Source organism: Chaetura pelagica, unplaced genomic scaffold (genome assembly GCF_000747805.2).
Source record: "Chaetura pelagica isolate M959 unplaced genomic scaffold, ChaPel_1.0 scaffold275, whole genome shotgun sequence".
Classification (NCBI taxonomy): domain Eukaryota; kingdom Metazoa; phylum Chordata; class Aves; order Apodiformes; family Apodidae; genus Chaetura; species Chaetura pelagica.
The window spans coordinates 941,694-968,449 of NW_009953486.1; the positions used below are offsets into that span (position 1 = coordinate 941,694).

Sequence of the window (26,756 nt, forward strand, 5' to 3'; positions counted from 1 at the left end):
GGTCACAGCTCTCCTCTCCATCCACTTCTCCATTTAGGAGTTTCAAAAAGAAGTGTAGCTCATCAAATCCTTGCTCTGAGCTATTGGGCTCTAAGCTTCACCAGATCTGAACATCAGTGGGATACCATGGCCAGGGCCCCTCAGAAGGGCAGCCACGCCAGCAGTTAAACATTGTGTATTAAAGAGCTGTTTATAAATTATTTATTTCATTTGCTTGGTGTTGGGCTTGGCAGTGGCTGCAGAGGAGGTTTTGTAGTGTTCAGCTGCCTGGTTACCCCAGTTGCACCCAGGGTGGGTATGACAAGGTTGAACCCCATTTCTGGCCCTTGGCACCAGCTACCCTTTGCATGCACAGTCATGGCAACTGTACATACAAGTCGACACTGCCTGCCAGTGCCACCTCATCCACAGGTTTTGGGTTAATACCTGGCACAAGGCTCTCTGGGTCGAAGGAGGCTGCCTCTGAACAGCCTTGGCAATAAGGTCTGTCTTTATTTGGTTTGCATTTGCACATATTTGCATACAAAGTGATTAGAACAAAGTGTGAGCATTTTATAAGTCCTGTAACTTCACAGTGAACTGGTATTTTAAAATGTTTGTCCTCTGAAACTGCACACCCTGCTCACGTGTTGTTGAACACAACCCTGTGCCTTCCAAAACTGTTGTGGTTGTACAAGAGCAGCAGCAATGACTTAACTTCCCCCTCCACTTCCTTCTGCCTGTCTGCCTTCCCCTCATCCCTTTCTTGGCCCAAACTGTAACTTTGGAGTGAAAATCACAGCAGCAAAAGATAAGGAAAAGTCTTTCTACATATTGAAAGCACTTGGCACTTCCAGGCAAGAAGCCTCCTCATTGACTTTGCTGGTGTTTGTATCCCAGCTTTGAGCTGCTGACCCCTTTAAGTCTCAAGCTCTGCAAAACAGCTTCAGGATTTTTAGTTAGGTATTCAGGAACACAAACACCACGAGTCTGACACGTGCTGAATTCACTGGTTGTGTTTTCCTTTCTTGGTTTGAACAGGCTGCTGAACAATAATCAGATAAAACAAATTGTGAGAAGATCCTTTGAAGATCTGGAGAACCTGAAATACCTGTGAGTTTGCCAGTCAAGGATGCATTTTCTGTGCTCAGAATTTCTGGATGTGAATGTCACAGCTACAAAACTTTGCCCTTGAATCCAGTTAGAAAGCTCTGCTTTGGATTGAGGTTCATAATTCTTTGTCTTTTTAAAACAAGACTGCTGATCTGTTAGTCTAATGCTTTTTTCTCTCTCTCCTTTTCAAAGCTACCTTTATAAAAATGAAATTCAGAGCATCCAGCAACATGCCTTCCATGGGCTCCACTCCCTGGAACAGCTGTGAGTATAAACCAGCCTTGTTGGTTGCTGAATGTTGTTGCTCATGTGTGGAAGAGCTGATTTATTGGCTCCTCTAACCCAAGGGCTGGGCTTCCAGCAGAGGAGAGCACCAGACCCTTAGCAAGGAGCAGGATGAGGCTTCTACTGTTCTGTCCTTCAGCTTTGCAAGACTGCTCTGGTTTCATCTGCAAACTGATGATTGCAGCACTGATTTTGGTTGGTTAATGCTGAGGTCTCTTCCTCTTGATGTCCTGTGTTTTCTCCTGACCCCAAACCTCTGGAGCACAGGAGGAGCCCAGCTGTGCTTCTGATTCCCTTTATGTCCAAGGACTTTATGATGGGAGGAGACAGGGGCCTTCAGGATGGCTTGAAGCAGAAGGCAGCTGACCTGTTGTGTTTATGTCTGCTGGAGCTGAGAGTAGGATCTGGCCCTTTTCTGGAGCTGAAGGTGCTGGTCAAGCTCCTCTCTTATCCAAACCTTTGCTGAGAATGAATGGATGAAGTGCAGGCTGAGAGCTGGGGCACTGGGGTGTTTGTGGGAGCAGTGGGGGTGCTCACATGCTGTAAAGCACCTGGAAATTGTGACAGGGAGAGGAGAGTGGATGCAAACAAATGCAGCAATGACCTTCCCTCCAAGCTGTGTGGCACTCTGGGATGGAAGGAGCCTCCTGTCTTTTCCCATTGCACCAGCAGCCCTTGTTTACTCCCCTTCTGTGCATTGCAAATCTGTGTTGTTTATTCACTGAGATGAGTTTTGGGGCTTGACTTGGCACTCCATGCTCCAGGTGAGATGGGAAGACTGGGGTCTAACTCTTGTAAAGTGTCTTGCTAAACTGGGATTGGATTTTTCATGCTGGGGTTGTGATAGATTATGTGCATCTGTGTGAATCCCTGTGTACATATGGAGGGAACATGAGCATGGACCTTTGAAGCAAAGGAATTATTTGCATCATTGGAGAGCTGGGACCAAAGGTGAAACCATTCAGATTCATGGGTTGTGCCAAATGACAGCGTTTATAGGGCTGGAATGTAACTATGGGTTTTGCTGTGAAAGGGATAAGGATCCAGCTTGTTCTCCAGGCTGACAGCAGAAGTGACCAAGTATAACAGGAAATTTCAGGCAAGCTCAATGATAGGTTGTGCTGCCAGCCCTGTGCACAAGAGGATTTTTCATCAGCCAGCTCAGCAAGGATGCCTGGGAGAAGGCATAGGAAGCAGATACCAGCTCAGCTATGCTGGGAGAGGAGATGGTGCTGCCCACACTGGTATTTGAACAATGAGTGTTCCAGACTGGGTGTCACGAATAAAAGGGAAAAAAACCCAACACAACAAAACCACAAGACCAACAAACAAACCTCTGAAAGACCCATCTGTTTTCAGTCTCAGGCAGGCTTGGTTCCAGAAGAATTAGCTTTGCTCCAATCCTTCCCTGTTTCCCTGTGCCCCACAAGCCAGCTTTTCAAGAAGCAGCATAACCTGCCTGATGGGCAGGATCAGCTGCTCTCCCCAAGGCCCAAAGCAATGACAACATCTGAGACCTATTAAGACACGTCCATCTCTCCCCACTGTTGCCCTCCACAGCAGAATCTGAGTCACCATCTCTCAGTTTATGCTCAGACAAGGGACCATTTGTCATGAATCCTTCCATTACAAATCAAACAGCCATGTGGTGGCTCAGCTACAACAGCAAAAGAATTTGCTGTAGATCCATGATAAACTGGTGTCCAATGTGAAATTTATGCCTGTGTAAAATAAGGGGGAAGGCTTTAGGCAACATTGAAACCCTGCCAAAATACATCTAAAGGTCAGCAATGTGTCAGTTTTGCCAGTTAATGTCACAGCTGATGGGAAGAGGGAGACTCAGATATCGTGGGGTGTTGCTCTGCAGAGCCCAGGTCTCCCTTGCTGATGGTGAGGGCTGAGCTGGGGGTGCAGAAGGTCTCCCAGGCCTCTGGAACAGCAGGTCACACTTGAGGGTTTGGTGGAACTAAAACCATGAAGCTGTATTAGCAAGAACTGGGCTGTAGACATGACTGTGCCATTTAGCTGGAAGCATTCCAGCTGGCTGCACCATCTCTGTCTTTGGAGACTAGGACTGCAGGAACAGCTCTACCCCAAGGCAGCTGTTTCCAGGTGTTGCTGCTCTTGCTGGGTGGGTGCATGTGCAGGGAGGCCCTCTTAGAATCAGAGACAAATGCAGGCTGGAGGAGACCTCTGGATGTCAAAAGTGCCACCTTCAGCAACAAGCAGGACCCACGTCAGAGATTGATCAGATTCTCCAGACCCATCTTCTACAAATTAATTCCCAGCAAACTGATGAACCCATTCTGAAATGTTGCAACTCCTAGGCTGGGAACAAGGGCCTTAGAGGAAGGTTATTTCCTCCTCCCTGACAGTCTGATGATGTGTTGAGGAAAGTGGAAAGGCAGGGACAATTCCCATACAGTGCTCAGATGAGAGCAGCTGCTGCTGGCTCTTCGTGACATGGGGTTTCATCCTGACCCTGCAACAGAGAGTTCCCAATGATGGTGGTCTGAGGCTTCAGTGGAGAGCAGATCTCTCCTCCTCTTATGAAGAAAGAGAGTGAATAATTGACAGAATAGGGAAAAGCCAGTATTGGCTCCTATTTTTGCACGTGGTAAGTGGAGACACTAAAGAGACCACTGGCTTCTCCACATCTGCCCTGAGATGTGCAGTGACCTGTCGGTGGGTGTTGGTGGATTAATCTGGAAAGATCTTCTGGCTGTTAAATTGCAGCCTGTAACTCTGCCCTTTGTGATTTCCATGTGACAGGTACCTGCATTTCAACAACTTGGAGAGCCTGGAGCCAGAGACTTTTAGTGACCTGCCTAAGCTTGAAAGGCTGTAAGTAAAGATGGGAGCTTTCTTGTGAGGAGGGGGGTGAGGAGAAGGGGGAAAAACCCCTTATTTTTGTGTAGCAGTGTGGGGAGCACGAAGCAAAGGGTGATACTCAAAATAGAGGGAAATGCAAAAAGAAGTACATTTTCTGAACTTAACAAGTTGGAGAGTTTCTGAGAATATAAAGAGTATTGCCCATGTTGTGTCTTGTTCACATTTCCACCCAAGGAAGGGTGAGTCTGCAGAAAGCCCTACACTTGGCCAAGCCAACTGAAGTTTGACTCTGACCTTAAGGTCACCATAAGTCACTGTTGGGCAGCCTGCACAAAAAAAAAGTGGCTGGAAAAGGAATAAAGCCAGAAAGAAGTCTAACAAGAGAAACACTCATCCCTCTTGAAAGCAGTTATGAGAAGAAGTCCTGTGTCTCCTGCTTCCCAGGATTGCTTCTGGTAGAAAAGCAGCCACTAAGACAAAAGTTCATATGGTGGTTTCCACTCCCTGGTGAAACCAACAGACCCTTGTGTGCTGCATGGCAGTGTCTGACATCCAGACATGCTAGGAGAACAGGATCATGGGATCCAAACACCCTGAGGAATATTTAGACCTGGATCAGTCCACCACGGCTGATCTCAGCTGCTGTATTTCGTCCAACAAAAATTCTGGATTTACATTTTAGAGGGAGGTTTGGCAGCATCCAAGCTGGGCAAGGAGGCCGAGCGGGCGTGTCCACGTGTGTGTGCAGAGCCCTGCACACAAGTGTGATGCTTTTGTGTTTCCTCCCTGTTCCACCATCTACTAAAATTGGTTCCCAGCTTTTGTCACTGGTCTTTTATGAAGCTGAGATGTAACCAACAGAACTAAATTTCGCCCTCCATGAAGGGAATTCAGAGTTCATTGTTCCACCCTGGTCCCTTGGTGCAATCAGATTTTTTTTCTAAGAACTGGGGAGTCTTCTCTGTGTGCTGAGGCTCTGGAAGTGAGAATTTGCCTCAGCTTTGTTCAGAGATCAGCCCACCCTAGGCTGCTGTTGTCTGAATTAGATTTACTGCTGCATTTGGGTTAATAGCTGCACTGAGTTGAGGGCAGGAGTCTCTGGCATCTTCATCTGGAGCCTGACCTCAGTGGCTGCCTTTGTAACATTTCTCTGTCTTCTGCAGGGGGGAAAGGTCCCTTCTAAACTGGAGCTGCCCCAGGCACAGAAAACAGAGGGTGGGTCCAGCCTTTGGGGATTTTGTGCCCTTTCTCCTCCTGCTGCAGAGGATGAAGCAGATTAGCTTTAAGGTTCCAGTTTAAACCTGTGACATCACATCTTGAGTCACCATTTCCAGCCCACACCCGCTCTGGTGCAAATGAATGAAATCCCTCCAGCTCGGGGAAGCAAACACCATCAATTTAAAACCTCAGCTCCATTTTTGATGAGCAGCCTTAGTATTTAAAACTGAGTGTTGACCTGGGATGTTATCATCCTCCTAATGCAAACACTGAATAATGTCTTGGCACGGGTCCTCCCTTTGTAGGTTCTTGCACAACAACAAGATTTCCAGGATTCATCCAGGGACATTCTCTCAACTGGAATCCCTCAAAAGGCTGTAAGTAAAAAACATTGCCTGCAAAGAACAACTGTTTATCTTTGATCAGTTGGCCAGGACCTGAGGAAAAATGTGCCTGGTTGGCAAAGCTTCTCCTTGTTGCACTTCTAAGGCCACTGCTAAGTTTATACAACAGTTTTGATTGGACATGAGAGCTGATTTAACCAGTTAGTGGTTCCTTCATGCTAGTGTTTAATTATAATAAACTAGAATCTTCTTTCAGCTCAATGATGCCAGAGTTCCTGGAAAGTTCTCACAACTCTCTGCTGCCCTAAGCAGTTTGAACCCATAAAACATCCTTCAGAAATGTAGGGAGTCCAGGTCACAGATATGACCTTGATCGTGTCTTCAGATCAGTATCTAACATGGAAGAGAATCACAGGTGTAACAGAAAAGGCTTTTTATTTGTTTCTAAACCTTGAAAACACTCCAAGGGGTGCAGAGGTGCAGGATTCCCATCCCATGTAGGAATGCCCTGCTGTGTTATTTCCATGGGACCTGGCTGTCACTTATTTCTTGCTTAAGCCTCCCCTCCCTCCCCCCCCCCCCTCCTGCCAGAGCTTTGCTTTGTTTGTCTTTTATGGTCTCTGGAAATCAGTTCTATTGCACGTTTTGGGGGGGAAAAAAAGCAAAACCTGAAGAATTTTGGTGTGCTGCCATGATTTTAAACTGCAATAAAATAATGTGCTTCTCACTGCAGCCCTCTGTGATTTCCTGTAAGCAGGTAAAAGTGATTTGCTTTCTTCACCAGGGAGTAACTTGTGACATATTGTCTGTACGTGCCAGAGAAAAAGGTGGGGTGTCCATAAAATTCCTGGTGTGAAATCTCACATTCTCAAATGTTTGCCCCTGGAAACATTAGACCTTTCTTCCAGGCTTTGTTTTTTTCCAGTGGCCCTGACCCATCCACTGTTAAACTGTCAGCTGGGGAGGAGGAGGCATCCACTAATCCTGCTCTGGTCCTTATTTATCCTTATGCATAGGAATGAGGTCAGGGGAGGGAAAAGCGTGGGTGCACTGGGAGGTCACTGGTGCTCCCTTTGGCACAGCTCAGGCACATGTTTGCAGTAATGAAAGTTCTTCTAGTGGTGCAAAAATGCTACAGGCTCCAGCAGCTGCTCATGGAAAGAGGTGGATCTGAGACACAGTAAAACCAAGGGGGGGTTTTTTGGAGCTAAAAGAACAAGGAAAGCTCTGACAGAGGCAGAGTTATCTGCTGGTCTTACAGAATTCAACAAAGGTTGAAATCTCCACCCTGGGGAAAATACCAATATTTCAGCATCTCTGCCTCAAATTAAGGTAAAAAAAAAAAGGTATCATCCAGTTTAACAGAATAATTTTCACTTGAAACAGGAACAGCTGATGGGTAATGTTAGTTTTTCAATGAAATCCTTCTGACTTGGTTAAGTATTTAAATCTCGTGGGGATGAACTATCTCAGATTTTCCTCTGGGCTACAACCCAAGGCAGGGTAGGGCAGCCAGGTGACCCTTCCCTCTGGAGGGCTGATCCCCTCCCGTGCCCCAGAGCAGGAGGCAGGGAACTGAGCAGTGTTTTCCTCGGCCTTGCAGGAGGCTGGACTCCAACGCCCTGCTCTGTGACTGTGACCTGCTGTGGCTGGCAGAGCTGCTGAAGGAGTATGCTGAGCAGGGCAGCATCCAGACTGCAGCCACCTGCGAGGCCCCCCGGGACCTGCACGGCCGCTCCATCGCCTCCCTCACCCCCCAGGAGTTCAACTGTGGTGAGCACCAGCTCAGGATCACCAGCCACATCCAGCCCGGGGAGCTGGGCTTTGGGCTGGGAAGGTCCTGGTGAAAAGGGCTGGTGGTGAGAGGGCAAGGGGTAATGGGTTAGAACTGGGAGATCTGGGTTGGGCGTTAGGAGGAAATTCTTCAGTGTGAGGGTGGGGAGACCCTGGCACAGGTTGCCCAGGGAAGCTGTGGCTGCTCCATCCTTGGAGGTGTTGAAGGGCAGGTTGGATGGGGCTTGGAGCAGCCTGAGCTGGTGGGAGGTGTCCCACCCATGCAGGGGGTTGGATCTAGACTATATATAAGGTCCCATCCAACCCAAACCATTCTGTGATTCTGTGAATTTCTTCCTCCACCTCTTTTCCTCCTTCTCATCCTGACATCCTGCTTTTTCACTCCTTTTACTGCCAGGATGGGAAAGTCCCAGGGGGGTCACATGAGTTATTAGGATAATGCAGAGAAAACTGAGGTGGGGGTTGGAGGCAGCTGTGGTTTGTCTGGCAGGTGTCATCTTGGTTTTTTAGATGGAGCAGGGCCAGTAAAGGACCTGCTGCAGTTGGTGGCTAAACCAGCAACCAGAAGAAATGTGTCCCACGTTAGGCTGAACAGAAGGGGAGCACTGGGAGAGCTGGAATGGCTGGAAACACAGCTGAAAACCTCAGCAAGCTCTTAGCAGATACATAGCCAGGTGCTTGGTTTGGCTATGGTCGTGTGTAGTGTTTGTTAAGCTGTTGGTCTTTAAATTTAGATAATTTCTCTCTGAAAAATGCCATTTTAAAATGAAAGGGTTTCTTCTCAGAAATTCTTCAGTTAAGTGTAGAAAAAGACAAAAGTCTAAGTGCAGGCGTGGGTGGAGGATGGCACAAGCACCAGCTGTGGTTCCCTAGTGCTCCACTGCTGGTAGAGTCAGTCTGAGATGTTCCCATTCACCCAGGCCACAATCACATCCCTCTTGGACCTGCCAGTCCAGCTGTGCATGGCCATGCTGTGAGCCAGATGTGGTTTGATTTTGAGGAAAACCAGCTGCATTTTGGAGAGCTCTCCCTTGCATTCTCCTCTTCTCCTATGATTTTTTTTTAATATATTTAAAAAAAAAATAAATCTTGATCACTTCCCAGCTGAGTTCAGGCCCCAGCCAGGCAGAGAGCAGGGCTGGCACAAGTGGGTCTGTAACCTCGGGGGACAGGGAGGAATAGGAAGGGTCTAGAGAAAGCAGCTGCTGACACACAGGGTGGGACCAGCTGCAGATGGATGTGCCACACAAGGAGCTGTGCCCAACATGCACCCGGTGCCACAGGACAGCTGTTCATGCCAATTTGTTCTGGTTTAGGTCTGGGCTCACAGTGTGATGTCTGTTAAATTAGCCAGAGCACCTGGTGGGAAGATTTTGCTGGCATTAGGCTTTCATGCTGGTGTTGTGCCATCTGGGGAAGACAAATGATGCATAATTCAGCATAAAGCTCTAAGGCAGGCAGCTGATATCTGAGTCAGTCCAAAACCTGCTGGCATCAAGTTAACCCAACCACCTTTTAGCAGATGTGAACCAGAAGAGCAAATCAGTGTTTTCTACTGTGGGGCTGGGGTGGGTTTGGTCCCTCACCAGTCTCGTGGAGCCTGGTTGCAGAGCCATGAATGTGCAGTCTAAAGAGGAAGAGCACAGGCCTCCCACTGGAAAAGGTGGCAGGTTCTCACTTAATCTTATGGATAACTCAACTGGTTGTACTGGATCACTGCTGTGCACACAGATTATTAGGTACCTATTCTGCTGAATGCAGATCAAGCACTACAGACCAGCCCCTGTTTTAGCACATCCTGTAAATCTTCACCTGGCTTAGGGCTTGGGTGCACCTGGAGGCAAAGCACAGAGAAGAGGGCTTGGCTGGATAGGGATCAGCTGATGAATTAGGGACATAATGAATGAAATCCTGTTGGAAGGGATGTGGTTTGCAGAGAGCTTGGCAGTGTCTTCAGATGGAGCAGGGAGCTGCTGAGAGCAGCAGGATGCCAGGGGCAGAAAAACAGCACAAGTGAGGATGCCACTAACTTCTCCGTTTCCTTTGGGGGAGCCAGGGACCAACTCTTGGGCCACAACAGTGAACCAGTGTACAGCCAGCTCTGCTTTTCCCCAGTGCTGCCTGGGGCTCTGCAGGGAGCTAATCCCCTGCCCAACACAGGGCAATAGGAACAGCCACTTCCATTCACCAGGGCCCTTAGTGGGCTCAGATGATGCTGCTCCCTCCCTGATACCATTAGTTTCACTGAGGGTAGAGAAGTCTTGGGGTGGCTCTGAGTGGGAGCTGTTGGGCTCTGCTGGGGGTTGCAGGGGTGGGTCTTGCATTGCCCATCGAGCTCTAGTTGGGCTGTAGGTGGTTTGTGCTGCTCTGGGCTGGGTCACGTTCAAGTGGTCTCTTGCAGAGCGGCCCCGCATCACCTCGGAGCCCCACGACGTCGACGTCTTCTTGGGAAACACAGTTTATTTCACCTGCAGGGCAGAAGGCAACCCAAAGCCTGCCATCATTTGGCTGCACAACAAGTAAGTCATGCACAACGAGACCCGGGGTAGCAAAAGTTTTCAAGCACCCAACTCTTCCATGGTGCTTGCAGTTACCAAAGCTGTTCCGCGCAAAATTAGAAAAGAAATGGATATTCCATGGGTTGTATTTACCTTCCTTTTTATTGCATTCCCTGGTGACCACATCATCCAAGTGGTGTTTTCAGCTGCGTTTGAAATATTTCATCTGCATTTGTAAAGGATTCCAGGAGTTTATAGCTTTCCATAAACATTCACTGCAGGCTGAAAGCAGTTGTCTTTTGATTAGGAAAAAGAAATCAAATCAGTATTTCACCTTGCTCAAAGCCACCAGGCTTGCCATTTATGAACTGCTGAAATGTTTCTGGTCTCTAGGTTTTTTCTCACTGAAGGCCTGGGAGAATGGCTTTTTCCTTTTTTATTTTCCAAAAGGAAGAACTCGCTGTGCTCCACTGAAAGACAGGCCTTACAAAGCAGCATATAGGTCATCACTCTGTACAGCCACACTGAAGAAATGCACAGCTGTGCTAGATGTCCAAGTGTCTCTGGGAAGTGCTACACAAGAAAATATCCTGTGCTCAAGCAGTTGCCCAGGGTGGAAGAGAAGTTACTTTGCTGCTTTATGAGCTTCTTGTCTGTGGGAGCCTGAGTAGGGCTGGGTTATTAATAAGAATGATCAATGTCTGCTTCTCCAGCTAAGTCCCCACCAGGCAGACTTTCAGCACAGAGCAAAAGTTTATGGCTGAGTGAAATCCCCCTGGAAAGAAGGTTTTGTTAGGGAAATGCTGGCAGGCTCCCAAAGATAGCATTGTAAGAGGGGTAATGATAATAAATGTTCCACAAATGAGATAAGACTGGAGTGAGGAGACCTCAGGGGAATTAAACAAATGCCCAGCAAGCATATTACTTTGCATAGTGGATTCAGCCTTTGTCCAGGGGGGAACGAGGTCCTTTCTCCCTTTTCAGTCATCTGCAGCCATCCAAGATTCCTTTGTGCTGGGACAAATGGGATGCAGCAGTGGGACTGTGCTGTGGGCTGGGATCCAGGAGTCGCAGGTCACTGCAGAGAGAAGGAAGATGTTTCACAGCTCTTGGGCTGGGTTGGAGTCCAAGCTGTGGGGGGGTCCCACAGTGACTTACTCAGAGATTTTTGCCCCCCTGAGGCCTTTGAGCCTGTTGGGATAGAAACGGCTGCACACAATTACAATATTAATTCATTATTATATTTGCACTTAGAAATGAGAACAAGCTTTCTGGGCCTAGATGCCCTGACAATAGCAACAATTTTATTGCATGGGAACAGTGTGTTCTCCTGACAGGCTGTAAATGTCCTATATAATCAGTGGTGAGAGAAAAAGTAGCTCACCCAGGGAGTAAATCAGGGCTGGAGCTGAAGTTCAGTGCTGCAAATCATAACTCCTGCTATACATTTCATGAAGTCTCAGAACACCTCCAAGAACCACCAACTTACTGCAACACACGCAGAGCCCCAGCAGCTCAGGAGAAGACCACCAGCCTTGACTCCTTTCAGATTGTGCCTGTTTGTGGCTGTTTTTCAGCAACAAGATCGACATGAAAGACGACAACCGCCTGAACCTGTTGCAAGATGGTACCTTGATGATCCAGAACACCAAGGAGTCGGACAAAGGCGTCTACCAGTGCATGGCCAAGAACATCGCTGGGGAGGCCAAGACACAGGAAGTTGTGCTGCGTTACTCTGGAGCCCCATGTAAGGGAGCCTTGTGCACCCTTTGGAGGACCAGCCTGGGGAGGCTGGGAGTGGATTCATGGGAGTCAGAAATTGGGGATTTAGAGATTGGAGGTCGTTTGGGGCTGGGGAGGGAGTTGAGAGGCTGGGGTGAGTTCTGCAGCACAGAGGTAGCCTGGCTGAAGGGGACACGGGTGGGGATGCTCCAGCACTAAGTGACCATCCCTGGAGGCATTTGAAAGGTGTGTAGGTGTGGTGTTGAGGGACATGGTTTAGTGATGGGCTTGGCAGTGCTGGGTTAACTGTTGGACTGGGTGATCTTGAAGGTGTTTCCAACCAAAATGATTCTGTGATTCCATGGCTGGGATGGGGAGGTGATAGGAAGAAGTAGCTCAGGGGAAATTGCTCACATTGAGGATTTGGAGGTTAGGGAAGAGCCAGGTGACTGTTGCCTGGGTTGCATGAGGACTCCAAGCAATTTCTGCCCATAACTGAGCAGGCAGCAGAGCTCCTGGTTTCTGAAGCCCCGATTTCCTTCCAGCCAAGCCCACTTTTGTGATCCAGCCGCAGAACACAGAGGTGCTGGTTGGGGAGAGTGTCACCTTGGAGTGTGGGGTCTCCGGGCACCCCCAGCCTCGCATCAGCTGGACCCTGGGCACAGGCTCTGCTTTACCCCAGGATTCCCGCTTCGCTATCACCAGCTCTGGAGGCCTCTTCATCCAGAATGTCACCTTCTCTGACCAGGGGCAGTACAACTGCAATGCCAGCAACAGCGAGGGATCCATCCAAGCCACAGCAAGGATCATAGTGCAAGGTGAGGAGTCCCAGACTGCTGACATTTCTTGGTCAGCAGGGTGTATTTGGGCCTTGTGACTGGTTCTGCTCCCAGGAACTGAGAATCAACCCAAGGTTTTGCTGCCTGCTCAGTCGTTGCTTTCCCCTCCAGATTCTCCCAGGTTTCTCCTCATCCCCACTGATCAGACAGTAACTGAGGGACAAAGTGTGGACTTCCCCTGCTCTGCTGAGGGTCACCCTCCACCTGTCATTGCCTGGACAAGGGCAGGTACTGCTTCACTTGACTTGGGGTTTCTTTCTCTTCTGTGCCACCATCCCTGGGGGTGGGTGAGAACAGCCAAGCTGCTAGTCCAGGGCAATGACTGGCAGTGGTGGCACAGGACGGATGGTGATCAGCACAGTCACACTAGGAGGCATGTTGTGCATCACTGAGGATGGTGTTGAGCACTGAGGAGGGAGCTTCTTAGGTCTCTGACACACTAAGTCATCATGTCAGAAGGAAGGAATGTGCTGATTTGCATCAATATAAAACCCAGGGAAACCCTCAAACTTCTTCCTGCAGTGGCTTCCTACCTTCTTTGTAAAGACCAGGTCTGAACACTCCCAGCCAGTGGATATCCCTGTGGACCAGCTCTCCATCACTGCTGTTGATATGCCCCTCTCAGGGGGTGGGTTGCAGGAGATCTGACACACCTTTGGGGTTTCTTGTAGCTCAGGAAAAAGCTCTTTGAGCCAACAGGTGGTGGTGAAGTTTTAAAGTCTCAGATGATTGTTGGCACTGGCTCCACTGAACTGATCCCATCCAACACTTTCTGGGATGGAAGCCAGTAACACTTGGCCTAGAGGCCCTCCAGCTTTTCCTTATGCTTCACAAACCATAATTAATGGCTTAGTGCTGTGGAGAATTCATGGCTGTTGTATTCCAGCTTCCACAGCAATAGCCCTGACACGGGGATAAGAAAGACCAGCTGAAATTCTCCTTCAGCACCATGTTCTCCATCTCTTTTAACCTGATTTCCTCCACTGCCCAGATTTTAGATCTCTCTCAGACATGTGGAAAGGAGCCCAATGACAAGAAGGTTAATAACTGCTTTGTAACCAGGTTTGCCTGGTCACTCAGCAGTCCAAAGATCAGCCAGGCTCTGCACACAGGAGGTGTGCTAAGGGCAGAACAAGAGGAGAAGTGACAGAGCACCACTCACTCTCAAAGCCACTTTTGACAGTGTGGGGAGGATTCAGATTCCTTTTGGTATTTGAGATTAATAAATAGAACTTTTATTTGGAGGAAAAAAAATAAAAATAAAAAAAAATATATAAAGAAGTCACTAAACTGAGACATTCTACTGATTTTGTTTGGGTTTGGGAAAGCATTTGGATTTTGACTTTTTCTCCTTAAATAGTGGAAATATTGAAACAATGCAGTTTCCAAACCAAAGAAATTCAAAATACCAAATTAAAAAGACAATGCTCAATGTTTCCATGGATGCCATGAACCAGGCAGCCTGGATAATTGAGCACAGATTTGCATCCATCAGGTGTCAGTGAATCTGCAGTTTGCACTGAGAAAAGGCTCATGAGGAAAGAAAAAAGGTAGGAGCTCCTACCCAGCTGCTTGGGCAAGACAACTCAGTTGTGGTCCTGGGTTTGGGAAGGGCAACATCTGTCCTGTTCCTCACTTAGCAAGAGGAAGATGGTGTTTTGGGGTGGCTGTTGTCATGTGGGGAAGGGAATGAAAATTTGAATGGTCCCTACAGATACCTCCAGTGATGGGAAACCTCCCAGCCACTTAACAAATGTCCCTTCTCACTGACCAGGTGGGTCACTGCCAAGTGACCGGAGGCACAGCGTCCTCTCCACAGGCACCCTGAGGGTGGTGAGGGTTGCTCTGCATGACCAGGGGCAGTACGAGTGCCACGCCATCAGTGCCATCGGGGTGAGGACCCTGCTGGTGCAGCTCTCAGTGACCCCACGAGGTGAGCAGCTGAGCCTGTGGGGAAGGGGGGTTGCCCAGGGGCTGTCACTGGTGTAACGCTGGGCTAAAGAAGACCCTGTCTGACAAAGCAGGGAATTGCCCTGCCTCCTGTGGGGTGGGATTTTGCTTTTCCCTGGGAGCAGATGTCTGGCTCTGAGAGCTCCATCAGTTGGTGGGCAATGTTACCAAGGTTCACAGAGTGCCAGGATCTGTACATTGGAAGAAGCTGCTTCAGTTTGCCTTGCAAATTTATCTGATAACCTAGAAAAATGACAACTGTGGGAACGAGACTCATGTGGTGTGGCCAAGGAATGGGATGGTATTGGCTGCATCATTGGCTGAATGGATCAGCACCAGGGCAGGGTTGTGTGCTCAGCAATGGCCTTTAACACCCATCAGATGAGCTCTGATAGCTGCCCAGAATTGTTACTAAGAATATTACTTTGGTAAAGGAAAAAAATGATTTAAAAAAAAAAAGTATTAATTAAATTCTTAATAATGTGGTGAGGTTTTTTACTATTTTTAATTTTTGGCTTCCTTACAGAATGCATGGCAATATTTATTTATTTTTTTTTAAGTGAAATATTCTGCAAAAACCTAATTCCTAATCTCAGAAAGATTGAAGTCTGGCTCCAGACATTTTTTCTTAACCATTAGCTAACAGGACATGGATTTAACCTAAATTTACATATTCTAAAATGAAGTCCCTGTAAAGCACAAGTCACACAGGCAGGCTTTCATGGTTTTATTCTCTTTTTTTGTTCCCATATAAATAATAATTCTAAATAAGCAAACATCCCTGCTTGTTCACAGACATGGCAGAATTTTACTAAAGGTTGACTGGAGGGAAAGAAACTCAAGAAACATGAAATTAGTGATGCTTCAAGCACAGAGTTCACAGAATATTTTAAGACCTGATCAACACTTGTGAGGAGGCCTCATCTGATAATTCTTGAGTCAATTCATTATTGTTTCAGCTACAACATCTTTTCTAGAAAACCTTTGAATGACTGATTTTAAATGACAGAGAAGCCAGCACATTCTTTTGTAATTGCCCCAAGTAAAGGCACAGAGGAGCAGAAAACAATTCAGGTAAATTACAGAGGACTTGGTAGAGAGACAGAAAGGACAAGTAAACTGGCAGCCCTTGGAAGAGCCCCTGGACAGCAGACAGAGCCCAGCACCTCTTGTTTGCCCATGCTCAGATGTTTTGTTCACAGATTTCTCTGTTTTCCTTCCTGCATTTTGTGCACTTCTGCCTTTTTTGCCCCGTGTTGCACAGTGATACCCGTGTTCCTTCACCCCCCCCAAGACGTGGTGGCAGAGACAGGCCAGGATGTTGCCATCACCTGCACTGCCCAGGGAGATCCACGACCCACCATAACCTGGGTCAAGGTAAGAGCTGGTCCCACCCACCTGACAGTCCCTGGGAAGCAGGGTGGCTCACTTAGTGCATCACATGTGGAAGAAACTGTGTGTGATAAAAAAAAATAAGGACCAACATTTCCACTAATTTGGGGCTTTTAATGGTCTGAAGGCTTGGTGCTCTTCCTGAAGGCTTGATGCTCTTCCTGAAGGCATGGTGCTCTTCCTGAAGGCTTGATGCTCTTCCTGAAGGCTTGATGCTCTTCCTGAAGGCATGGTGCTCTTCCTGAAGGCACGGTGCTCTTCCTGAAGGCTTGATGCTCTTCCTGAAGGCTTGATGCTCTTTCTCAAACTCAAAGCCTTGCAACACACATTCCTGTTTCCTCTTGTCCTTCCTTTCAAATTAGTATCTTGCAGGTAGTATCTTCCAGGATGTTAGAAGTGCTGGACTTTCCTAGAAAAAAACAAACCACAAACCTATTCTTTTTTTTTTTTTAAGTAGTTTGTCCTTATTTCCCAGATTCCCTCTGCTGGAACTGGATGATGCTGGTTGGCTCCAGCTTTGATGGGGCAAATCCACAAATCTCTCACAATCACACTGCAACCTGGCTGCACTTTTCAAATGTTCATTTGACAAAGGTCTTCTGACTTCTTCCTGCTGTGCCTCAGTGGAACACCTGTGACCTCCACTGGGGCCTGCCCTGCCTTTGAGCACAGTAGAGCACAGAACAAATTAGAGGGGAACATGTTTTGAGTGTCTGTTGCCCTGCAGAGGTCTGGTGGGAGGTGACCTTGCAGCTTGCCTTGGGCTCCAGCCAGGCAGTGTGAGCGGAAGAGAAGAGTCTGGGAGGGCAGCACATTTAGTGTGAGATTGGGGAGGGCTGCAGAAAGATGTTGAGGAACAGAAGAATGGAAAAAATAGAACCTGAAGCCACCAGCCAGGAGGAGAGGTGGGGTTTGAAGGAGCTGCTGCTCATAGCACTTTGGTCAGTGACACTGCCCAGAAGAAGCTGGTGTCTACAGCTCAAGGCTGGCAAAAGTCCATTGGTTTCAGTTTGCCCACAAACTGAAGATTTTGGGACTTATTTACATGCCATGAAACCTGTGTGACAACATCAGGGCCCAGCACTCGCTCCAGCCAGCACGTGTGAGAGGCACAGAAATTTGTGGGGTGTCTGTGCCCTGCAGTGAGCACCTGGGGGTGCAGCAGGGTGAAGGAGCTGAGCAAGGACCTCCTTGTAGTGGGTCCAGGCAGGAACAGGTGTCCTTGGATTGCTTTCTGGTTTCTCTGGAAGAGCAATGCTAACATCTGGTGGCCACATTAGTTCATCACATCCATCTGCACATTTGCTAAACAAACTGAAGGCTGGAATGATGGGAAGATTTCCATACCCTGACACGTTTTCTGTCTTCTGCTGGTGCCACAGGAGGGTATCCAGATCACAGAGAGTGGCAAGTTCCACATAAGCCGAGATGGGACCCTTTTCATTCAAGACCTCGGCGTGGCTGACCAGGGCAGATATGAGTGCATAGCAAGAAACCCCTTTGGCTTCACCTCCAGTGCCATGCAGCTCACCATCACTGGTAGGGCATCTCCTGTGGACGCAGAGTGGTTTGGGTTGGAAGGGACCATCTGGTTCCAACCCTTTGCAATGGGCAGGGACACCTTCCATCAGACCAGGTTGCTCCAAGCTCCCAGCCTGGCCTTGAACACTTCCAGGGAGGGGGCACCCACAACTTCTCTGGGCAAACCTTTGCTGGGAGGGAGAAACATTAAAACGTGCCAAGATGATCATAAGTCATTGTCTGACCATAAACTTCACATGCCAGGGGAGGGGGAAGGAGGCCAAAACTGTAGCCCCAAGCATGGGGTTTTACGTGTTCACTCAGTCCCTTGGGGATGAGAAATAAGTTGGTTGTTTTCAAGCTAAAGCTCCATGTGTGGGGGGAGCTGTGATGGATAACGAGGAGCAGTGCTGCTCTGCTAGGGAAACCAGAGGTCCAGACTGGACATTGTACTTCTTAGAGGGTAAGAGAGAACTGGCAAGGGAAGAAAACCAGTTTGCTGGTGTTTATGTTGCAAATGGAACCAGTTTGTCCTGCAGTGGAGTCACTACGGGGGTTGTACTGATACGTGGATTTTTGTGAGCTTGGAAGACAAATTAATAATGGAGTAAATTGAGGATGTTTTGTTCTTTCTTTCTGCTTTGGAAAGCCACAGATGTTGGTCGGAGTGGTGACACCTTTGTGGCCACGTCACTCCGGGAAGCCATCAGCAGTGTGGACCAGGCCATCAACTCCACCCGCACCGAGCTGTTCAGCAAGTAAGTGCCTGAAATGCCACCAGCTGAGTTGAAGCATAAAAAGAGATTTAAAGAAAAAGACAACAAATGAAGCTTTCTCAAATCTCGTTTGATCATTGACAATCCCCAAATGGAAGCTCTGGTGTTGGTTTGGGTACTGGAGATTGAAGTTGGACCACGTAGGTGCAAGGATGTGACAGAACTTCCTGACAGGCATTTGGGATTCTGGAAAACCTGATACATGAATATCATCTCTTATGTCACTTACATCTGCAGTGTGTATTTTGGCAGCTAGAGCTGGCTCCAGAGACAGGATATAGAAAAGAAAATAATCAGCATAGTTGTTTTATAAATGCAATTGATTTTGTGCAGGGTGAACAGAAATAGTAATATAATAATTCTAACAACTTCCTTGGCAAAAAATTACTTCCCAGGTGAATGGTAATTTCCTCCTCCTCCACCCCAATATATGTTTTTATTGAAAAGATAATTTGTGTGAAATCCAAAACCTCTGGCTTTCAGCTGTTGAAAAGAGAAAAATAAATTACTAGAGCAGAAACACCCCCCTCAGAGATACTGATGAAATTAAATATGTGTATTATCCTGGGGAAAACCATCCTTTCTATCACCTGCCACGTGCACACAAGCCACAGCAGCCTTGCACACTGATTTTGGGGGTCAAGCAGCAGACCAGGCTGAGAGCCTGACCCTGGCTGCCTGCAGCCTTATTGCTTTGAACAGTCTGTTCATGTTCATGTTCCTACTCCACTTCTAATTCCTTGCAACAGACGTCCCAAGACACCCAATGACCTTCTGGCTCTCTTCCGGTACCCCCGGGACCCCTACACCCTTGAGACAGCCAGGGCAGGAGAGATCTTTGAAAGGACCTTGCAGCTGATTCAGGAACACGTGCAACAAGGTCTAATCGTGGATATGAATGTCACAGGTAGGAGAGATTTTATTTCCTGTCTTAACTCGGTGGGTAGGATTAAATTAAAACTACAAAGTGTAGATATCCAGAAAGTTTAAACATTTGGGCACATCAAGAAATGTGCTGTCTGGCTTGCAATGCTCTCTTACATCTCATGGTTACCATAACAGCCAGAGGGATGGGCTTGAGGTTACTGTACCAGCCTGGTACTCAGGAAGGGGGTTCAGTTTCCTGATTTGGTCAAGGTGTCTTGATTGGCCATGAAAGCCCTAATCTTTAGAAATATTTAGCCATCTAACTCACTAAGTTAGATTCCACTTTTGTGGATTTGAGTTTTGACCCCTCAGCATCATAGACAGAGAGGTTTCTTGCCCTCCAAATGACAAGAAAAACAAGGAAAACTCTGGAGCATTTGGGTGCTGTAACAGAGAAGGGGGATATCACTCCTGACTTCTACGTCTGTCTCTCTACTACTTTGACCTCTTCACTACCAAATCAGGTGTGTTCCAGCCACTTAGGTTCTGAAGGAATCTGGCAGGAGAGCAAGTAACAAAGCCATGCAATGCCAGAACTACCCAGTGAGGTCCAAGCATCCAGCAGCTGGACTCCAAAGCTTGCTAGCTGGGATTTCCTTTCTAGATGACAAAAATTCCCACACGCTGCATGTTTCTACCTATACGTGTGAATCACCATGTAGCAGGCACGTATGTTTGGGGCTTGTAAATATTTTTTCCTGCCTGGATGTATTCCAGGCTGTGGGGAATCTCTCTCTGCAGGCTGCAGGTCTCGTCTGGGCTGGTTGGACCGCCAGCCTCTCCTGCTGGTTGCCCCGTCAGCATCCCCACAGCCCAGCAGTGCTCAGTGCTTTGGCGTGGGGCCCTGCAGTCACCTGCAGCCTCCCTGCTGCTCCTCACGTAGGGTTTGCATGGCTGGTGGTGCTTGAGATGGCAGGAATAACCCAGAGAGATGAAAAATAAACCCTGGATGTAGAGCAAGACCACCTCCCCAGTTTGATCTGCCAGTCACAACACTTCTGGTTTCCTCCTCTGTGTGGTTTATACTGAACTCTTCTCCCCTTCTTCTCTTCCCTGCGGGCCTGACACGATGCTGTGCTTCATTTAACCTTCCACAGTTCCACAGCAACACAGACACCCGGCCTGCCCGAGCCCACCCTGACAGTCCCAGCAGCAGGTTGTCACCAAGCCCTGATGTGGGTGGGAGGTGCCAGGTGGCTGTGGTGTGCTCTGACCCGGTGCTTTGCCCTTGCAGGCTATCGGTACAACGACCTGGTGTCCCCTCACTACCTGAACATGATCGCCAACCTGTCGGGCTGCTCTGCCCACCGCCGCACGCCCAACTGCTCCCACATCTGCTTCCATAAGAAGTACAGGACCCACGATGGGTCTTGCAACAACCTCCAGCACCCAATGTGGGGTGCGTCTCTCACAGCTTTCCAGAGGCTCCTCAAACCAGCCTACCAGAATGGATTTAACCTCCCCCGGGGGTTCTCCTTGGCAGAAGATGCCAGGGACCTGCCTCTTCCTCTGCCCCGCCTCGTCTCCACTGCTATGGTTGGGACTGAGACCATCACCCCTGACGACCAGTTCACACACATGCTCATGCAGTGGGGTCAGTTTCTGGACCATGACATGGACCAGACGGTGGCAGCCATCAGCATGTCCCGCTTCTCAGACGGCGCGCCCTGCAGCCAGGTGTGCAGCAACGACCCTCCTTGCTTCTCCATCATGGTCCCTGCCAACGACCCCCGCGTGAGGAACGGGCGCTGCATGTTCTTCGTCCGCTCCAGCCCCGTGTGTGGCAGCGGGATGACCTCCCTGCTGATGAACTCTGTCTATGCCAGGGAGCAGATCAACCACTTGACATCTTACATCGACGCCTCCAACGTTTACGGCAGCACGGAGCAGGAATCACGGGAGCTGCGGGACCTGAGCAGCCAGAACGGGCTGCTGAAGCAAGGGCAAGTTGTGCCCAGCTCGGGGAAGCATCTCCTTCCCTTTGCTGTGGGGCCACCCACCGAGTGCATGAGGGATGAGAACGAGAGCCCTGTGCCTTGCTTCCTGGCAGGTGACCACCGTGCCAACGAGCAGCTGGGTCTCACCGCCATGCACACGCTGTGGTTCAGGGAGCACAACCGCGTCGCCACCCAGCTGTCAGCCCTCAACCCCCACTGGGATGGAGACCTCCTCTATCACGAGGCACGGAAGATTGTGGGTGCCCAGATGCAGCACATCACCTACGCCCATTGGCTCCCCAAGGTCCTCGGGGAAGCCGGGATGAAGATGCTGGGTGAGTACAAAGGCTACAACCCCAGCGTCAACGCGGGGATTCTCAACGCCTTCGCCACCGCCGCCTTCCGCTTCGGGCACACCTTGATCAACCCCGTCCTGTACCGGCTGAACGAAACCTTCCAGCCCATCCGCCAAGGCCACGTCCCCCTGCACAAGGCCTTCTTCTCCCCTTTCAGGATCACGCAGGAGGGTGGGATTGACCCCCTCCTCCGTGGGCTGTTTGGGGTTCCTGGGAAAATGCGGGTCCCCTCTGAACTCCTCAACATGGAGCTGACGGAGAAGCTCTTCTCCATGGCACACTCTGTCTCACTGGACTTGGCTGCAATCAACATCCAGAGAGGGAGAGACCATGGCATCCCACCTTACAATGACTTCAGGGTCTTCTGCAACCTTTCATCTGCACAGGAGTTTGAGGACCTCAGAAATGAGATAAAGAATCTGGAGATCAGGGAAAAGCTCAGGAGGTACTGTAGCCTGGAGTTGGAAGCAACAAAATCCCTGGAGACCAGGCAGTGAAAAGTTTCTGCTCCTCCCAGGACATCCATCAAATAATCTTCCCAGATATTGCTGCCCACAGATGTTAAGATAGGATAATAGCTGTGGGTTAAGAAGGGGGTAAGACAAATGAGGTTTCGCCAAGTGATCAGTCTGGTTCTGAGTGGAATGTCATCAGGCACGGCTGTGGTGTAGTTTGGGAGCAGATTGAGCCTTGGAGCTATTTTCCAGTGAGACTAAACTGCATCCTATCTGCACTGGCACTTCCCAGGCCAGGCCTTTATCCCATTGTCTTTTAGATAAGACCATTATAAATATTGTCCAGATGAGTTCCTTGCATAAAAATTCCAGTGACATGACCAGATTTATATTATCTCCACATTTGATAGTATTTTAACTTTTTTTTTTTTTTTTTTCAACATCTGTTATCCTGCAGTTTATATGGAACTGCCAAAAACATTGACCTGTTTCCAGCCCTGATGGTGGAGGATGTTGTCCCGGGCACCAGAGTTGGGCCAACGCTGATGTGCCTGTTAACGACGCAGTTCAGAAGGCTGAGGGATGGAGACAGGTACCACCAACCAGAGTCAGCCCAGGGACTTTGCTGTTCTGTTTGGGGGGGGATTTGCTCCTTACAGGGAGGAACAGGACCTGGAATTTTTTATTTCTTGATGAGGAAGAGTCTCCTCTGTCCAGTGCATTTGAAGGACTTGCCACAGTTACTGGCAACATGTCCTTTCCTGATGTTCCTCATTGCACTGCACGACACAGGGCACCACTGAGGATGTGCCCAATGTCTCCTGAAAAAGCTAGAAAATGTCCATGGGACCTCTCTTCTCATTCCTGTTTGCTGCTGGTGTGAATGAGGCACGTCTTTCCCTGGTGATGCAGGAGCATCACTTGTGTCCCAGACTGCTGCAGCAGAGCTCTCTGAGCCTTGGGACTCCTCTGCAAGGAGCTGTACCCACCAGTAGTGGCTCTGTGTGGCTCTGGCCAGGAGCTCATGGGGCTTCACGGGCTCAGAGAAAGGCAGTTTGTGTTTGCAGCTGCCTGACAACAGAATAAAAGTTCCTTTTGAGGGGTGTGGGTTCTGCTGCACAGATCTAGGGATCCTCCTCTCCCATCCTCACTCCCCAACCTCTTCTCCTACTCCTGACTCACGCTGTGATTACAACCCACTGCAGGTTTTGGTATGAGAATCCTGGAGTCTTCACGCCGGCGCAGCTGACTCAGATCAGACAGACATCCCTTGCTCGTGTCATCTGTGACAACAGTGACCACATCCAGCAGCTCCAGAGGGATGTCTTCCGGGTGGCCTCGTTCCCACAGGGCATGGTGGGCTGTGAAGAGATTCCCGCGGTGGATCTCCGCTTGTGGCAGGACTGCTGTGAGGGTAAGGAAGGAGGCTGCTCTAGCACCCACTGACTTGGGGGTGGCTCTGAGTGGCATTTGTCACATGCTTATATTAAATGCCAGGAGCTGACTTCGTGCTACACTATGAAAACTGTGTGTCAGCAAATAGATGAGGAGAGGAGAATATTTCCATTGGAAGGGACACGCAATGATCCTCTGCCAGTGATCATCTGTTCCAACTGCCTGACTGCTCCGGGGCTGACCAAAAGTTAAAGCAAGTTATTAAGGGTATTGTCCAAGTGCCTCTTAAACACTGACAGGCCTGGGACATTGACTACGTCTCTAGGAAGCCTGTTAGCTTCATTGAATCTGGCCAAAGGTCCACCTAGCTGAGGGCTTCTGTCCCTGGCAGCAGCCAATAGCTCATGACTGGGGCACAGCCTGAAGCAGGACAGAGGGATGGTGATTCCCACCACGTATCCCATCACAGATTCATCTGGGACTCTGTAAAACTCAGCCATTAAACCACAGATCCTGCCACGGTGCCTTTGTGCTGTACTCTGGGTACAGCTGTGCAGCTGAGCCACGAGGATTGTGCCTTGACCCCTCTGGTATAAGAGAAGTGTTAAGGGTGGGTGGTGAAGGAGGACAGCACTGCCTTCTGCTGCCTGCAACCCACGAGGTTCTGCTTTAACACGGGTGCTCACTGCAGACCTTCCCTTCCCTCTCAAGACTGCCAGACACGCGGACAATTCAGGGCTCTTTCTCAGCGGTTCCGAAGCAAGAGATCTCCTGGCTTCAGCTACCCAGAGGAAAGCCCTGCCAAGCACAACCCTGCCTTCCCCAGGTGCAGTATCACCACTTCTTTTACCTCTATTTTATAATGGGCATGAAAAGCTTTCAATAACTCAGCCATTCAGGGCTGTGAAGCTGGCGTTCTGCAGAGGTCTGGAGGTCGGGGGTGTTTCAGGACATAGATGCTGGACTTGGTCAAAGTCCTGCAATGCTTTAGTGCAGAGCCTGACTCCAGCATTTGAATATCTGGGCTGAGTGGCTGGTTGGCATCTCTTGGCAAATGCATGTGGCCCTTCTGTTGATGCTTCCTTGGAGGCTGATGTTGCAGAAGACAGGATGATTCTCTCACCCAGAAAGCTGACATTTGCTTAATCCTTTTCCTTTTTCATCCCTGATCCCAGAAATGAGGCACCTTCTCCAAGACCTTCCTCCAGAGAGAATCTTGAGTCCCTTGTGGCTGAACTGGAGAAGACAGTTGCTTCTCTACGGAAACAGGTACAACTTTGTGCCTTGATGTTTCTCTTCCATGGAATCACCCCAGGAGCAGGATTTAGCTATTTAACCTCTGCAACTTCAGTGTCCTCCAGACCCAAGATCCAACCAGATGGAACTAGTGGCAGGTACAGAACAGGTAGAGCAGGGAGAGAAGAGATGAAGCTGAGCTCTGTGAGCTCAGACCTCCACAAATTTAGGGTAAAAGACAAGTTTGAGCCTCAGTGAATGTAACTTGAGCAGACAATTTCTTCTTGTATTTGGGATAGGTTAAAGATTAACTGTGCAATGGTGCAGATTCCTTCCAAAGCTGCTGCTTTTTTGTCTTCCCATCAGGTGAACACACTAGAGAGCCAGCTGAGGTGGCACCACAGGAACACCAGCACCCATGGACAGGGGAAGAAGACTGGAGACAAATGGAGAAAAAGATGACCGTGTTGCCTGTTTGTATAAGGTCAGTGTGTTTATTCTGGGCTGAGGTCCAAGAGGTGGATGAGTGTGGTGCTGCTGAGCATGTGGTGGGACACCTCAGCAGTCTTCACATACACAAGAGACTGTTGCAGGAAAGGATGGAGCAATCTGGTGATGAATGGGACCAGAGGTAATAGGCTTAAAGGCAGCAGGTTAGACACTCATTCCTACCAGTAATGATTAGTGACTCACTGGAGTGGGTTGTCTGGGGACGTTGTGACGGATCCATTCCTGGAGGTCTTTAAGAACCTGTTTGGTGAAGATGGGGAAAGACATAAGTATAGGACGGACTAGGTGGACTGGGCGAGGCCTCTCAGGCCTATTCTCCTGGGACTCTGGGTAGGTTTCTTCTAACAACACTTACTATCATAACCCTAAATCCAACAGCCTCCAAAGGATCTTCGTGGGGAGAGATATCACAAAGCTGAGTGATGGAGTAGATGGACTGGTTCCTCCTCAGGGTAACACGGACATATCTGGGCAGATGGAGCAATCCATCATTTGCTTACATATGGGCAGAGATTTCCCCCTCAACATCCGAGTCACTGCACACCTCTCTTCTGAAGGCACCAGTGAGGATGTTCAAGTGCATGTTTAAAGTCACTGTCAGCACCTGCCAGCCTGGGGACTCAGGCAGCTACTCAGCTGTGGCAGGGTGTGGGCAGAAAGCTGCCAGACCTCTTGTCCCTGGTGTTTAGGGGCACGGAGGGAACAGACTGAGATCCCTTAGGCTGCTTTCCATGGAGATCCCTGAGCCTTGAGAGAGAGGATGAACAGCTTGCTGGCACCTACCAGTCTGGAGGAGGTGTTTAATGATTTTTATGGGTTGCAAATGATTACTGCAGGGACTGGAGCAGAGGGGTTAGGCAGAAACGTTCTGCCAGGCAGTCTGTACTAGAAGGAGCATCCTCTGGAGTTTGATTCCAGGACAGGGCAAGCAAAGGCTGGTCTGTGGTGATAATCTCAACAAATAGCAGAAGGGAAAACCTTCAGACTTGCCACACTGATTTCCAGTCCAATTTGGTGTGTTATTTGAGTCTAAGAGTGCGTCCCCTTTAGAAATTTGACATAAATTGCAGTGTGACACAGAGGTTGGCTTTTCTTTGTCATCCTTTCAGATCCTTGAAGAGCCCCTCAGAGCTTACGGGGTCCCTGAAAAGTCTTTCTGTGTGTTGAAAGGGCTATTGCTGTTACCATGCTGCAGCCATGCATGTCCTAGGCCTGCCAGGCACTGCTCCCACTGCCTCCTGTAGAGTTTTTCTGTTTTCTTCTGCCATTGCAGGTGCCCAGTGACCTGCACTCCTGCTCTCCACCAGCCAGTCCAACCTGCTCCTATTGGACTCAGAAACAGCAGCCAGGAGCCCTCTGCCTCCTCTCACACCTCCTGCACCAATCCCTGTACCAGGACAACTGTAGTCCTGCCTGATTTGAACCCTCTGCACTGATTATCCATGAGCCCCTGGACTGATCCTGTCCCCATCAGCCTCCCAGGGGTGGGCTCTGCCCTCTTTGATGGTGACAGACCAGCAGTCTGCTGAGGTGCCACTTTCTTCCACATTCCCCAGAAGATGGAGAATAATGGAAGCTGTTTTAGTGCCACTGTTCTGTTCTTCTCCCCTTTCCAAGCAATGCTGTCATTGTCCACCACCCCTTGCCTGAAGCACCCCATGGGCACCCAGCTGAAAC

General features: G+C 49.1%; 1 protein-coding gene across 1 annotated transcript in view; it reads left to right on the forward strand.

Moving 5' to 3' along the window:
• The window catches only part of LOC104389588 (peroxidasin homolog), a 44,464-nt gene extending 19,433 nt beyond the window's left edge, over positions 1-25,031 (forward strand). Inside the window, exons 4-23 of the mRNA XM_009998602.1 lie at positions 1,021-1,092; positions 1,285-1,356; positions 4,150-4,221; positions 5,733-5,804; positions 7,375-7,544; positions 9,967-10,084; positions 11,641-11,810; positions 12,331-12,603; positions 12,736-12,852; positions 14,399-14,557; positions 15,839-15,951; positions 17,349-17,505; positions 18,137-18,245; positions 19,013-19,170; positions 20,425-21,928; positions 22,396-22,530; positions 23,144-23,352; positions 24,045-24,159; positions 24,509-24,602; positions 24,936-25,031. Coding sequence (XP_009996904.1) covers positions 1,021-1,092; positions 1,285-1,356; positions 4,150-4,221; positions 5,733-5,804; positions 7,375-7,544; positions 9,967-10,084; positions 11,641-11,810; positions 12,331-12,603; positions 12,736-12,852; positions 14,399-14,557; positions 15,839-15,951; positions 17,349-17,505; positions 18,137-18,245; positions 19,013-19,170; positions 20,425-21,928; positions 22,396-22,530; positions 23,144-23,352; positions 24,045-24,159; positions 24,509-24,602; positions 24,936-25,031 — 3,985 coding nt within the window. The remainder of the gene's footprint in view (positions 1-1,020; positions 1,093-1,284; positions 1,357-4,149; positions 4,222-5,732; positions 5,805-7,374; positions 7,545-9,966; positions 10,085-11,640; positions 11,811-12,330; positions 12,604-12,735; positions 12,853-14,398; positions 14,558-15,838; positions 15,952-17,348; positions 17,506-18,136; positions 18,246-19,012; positions 19,171-20,424; positions 21,929-22,395; positions 22,531-23,143; positions 23,353-24,044; positions 24,160-24,508; positions 24,603-24,935) is intronic.
• Positions 25,032-26,756: the final 1,725 nt, after the last annotated feature.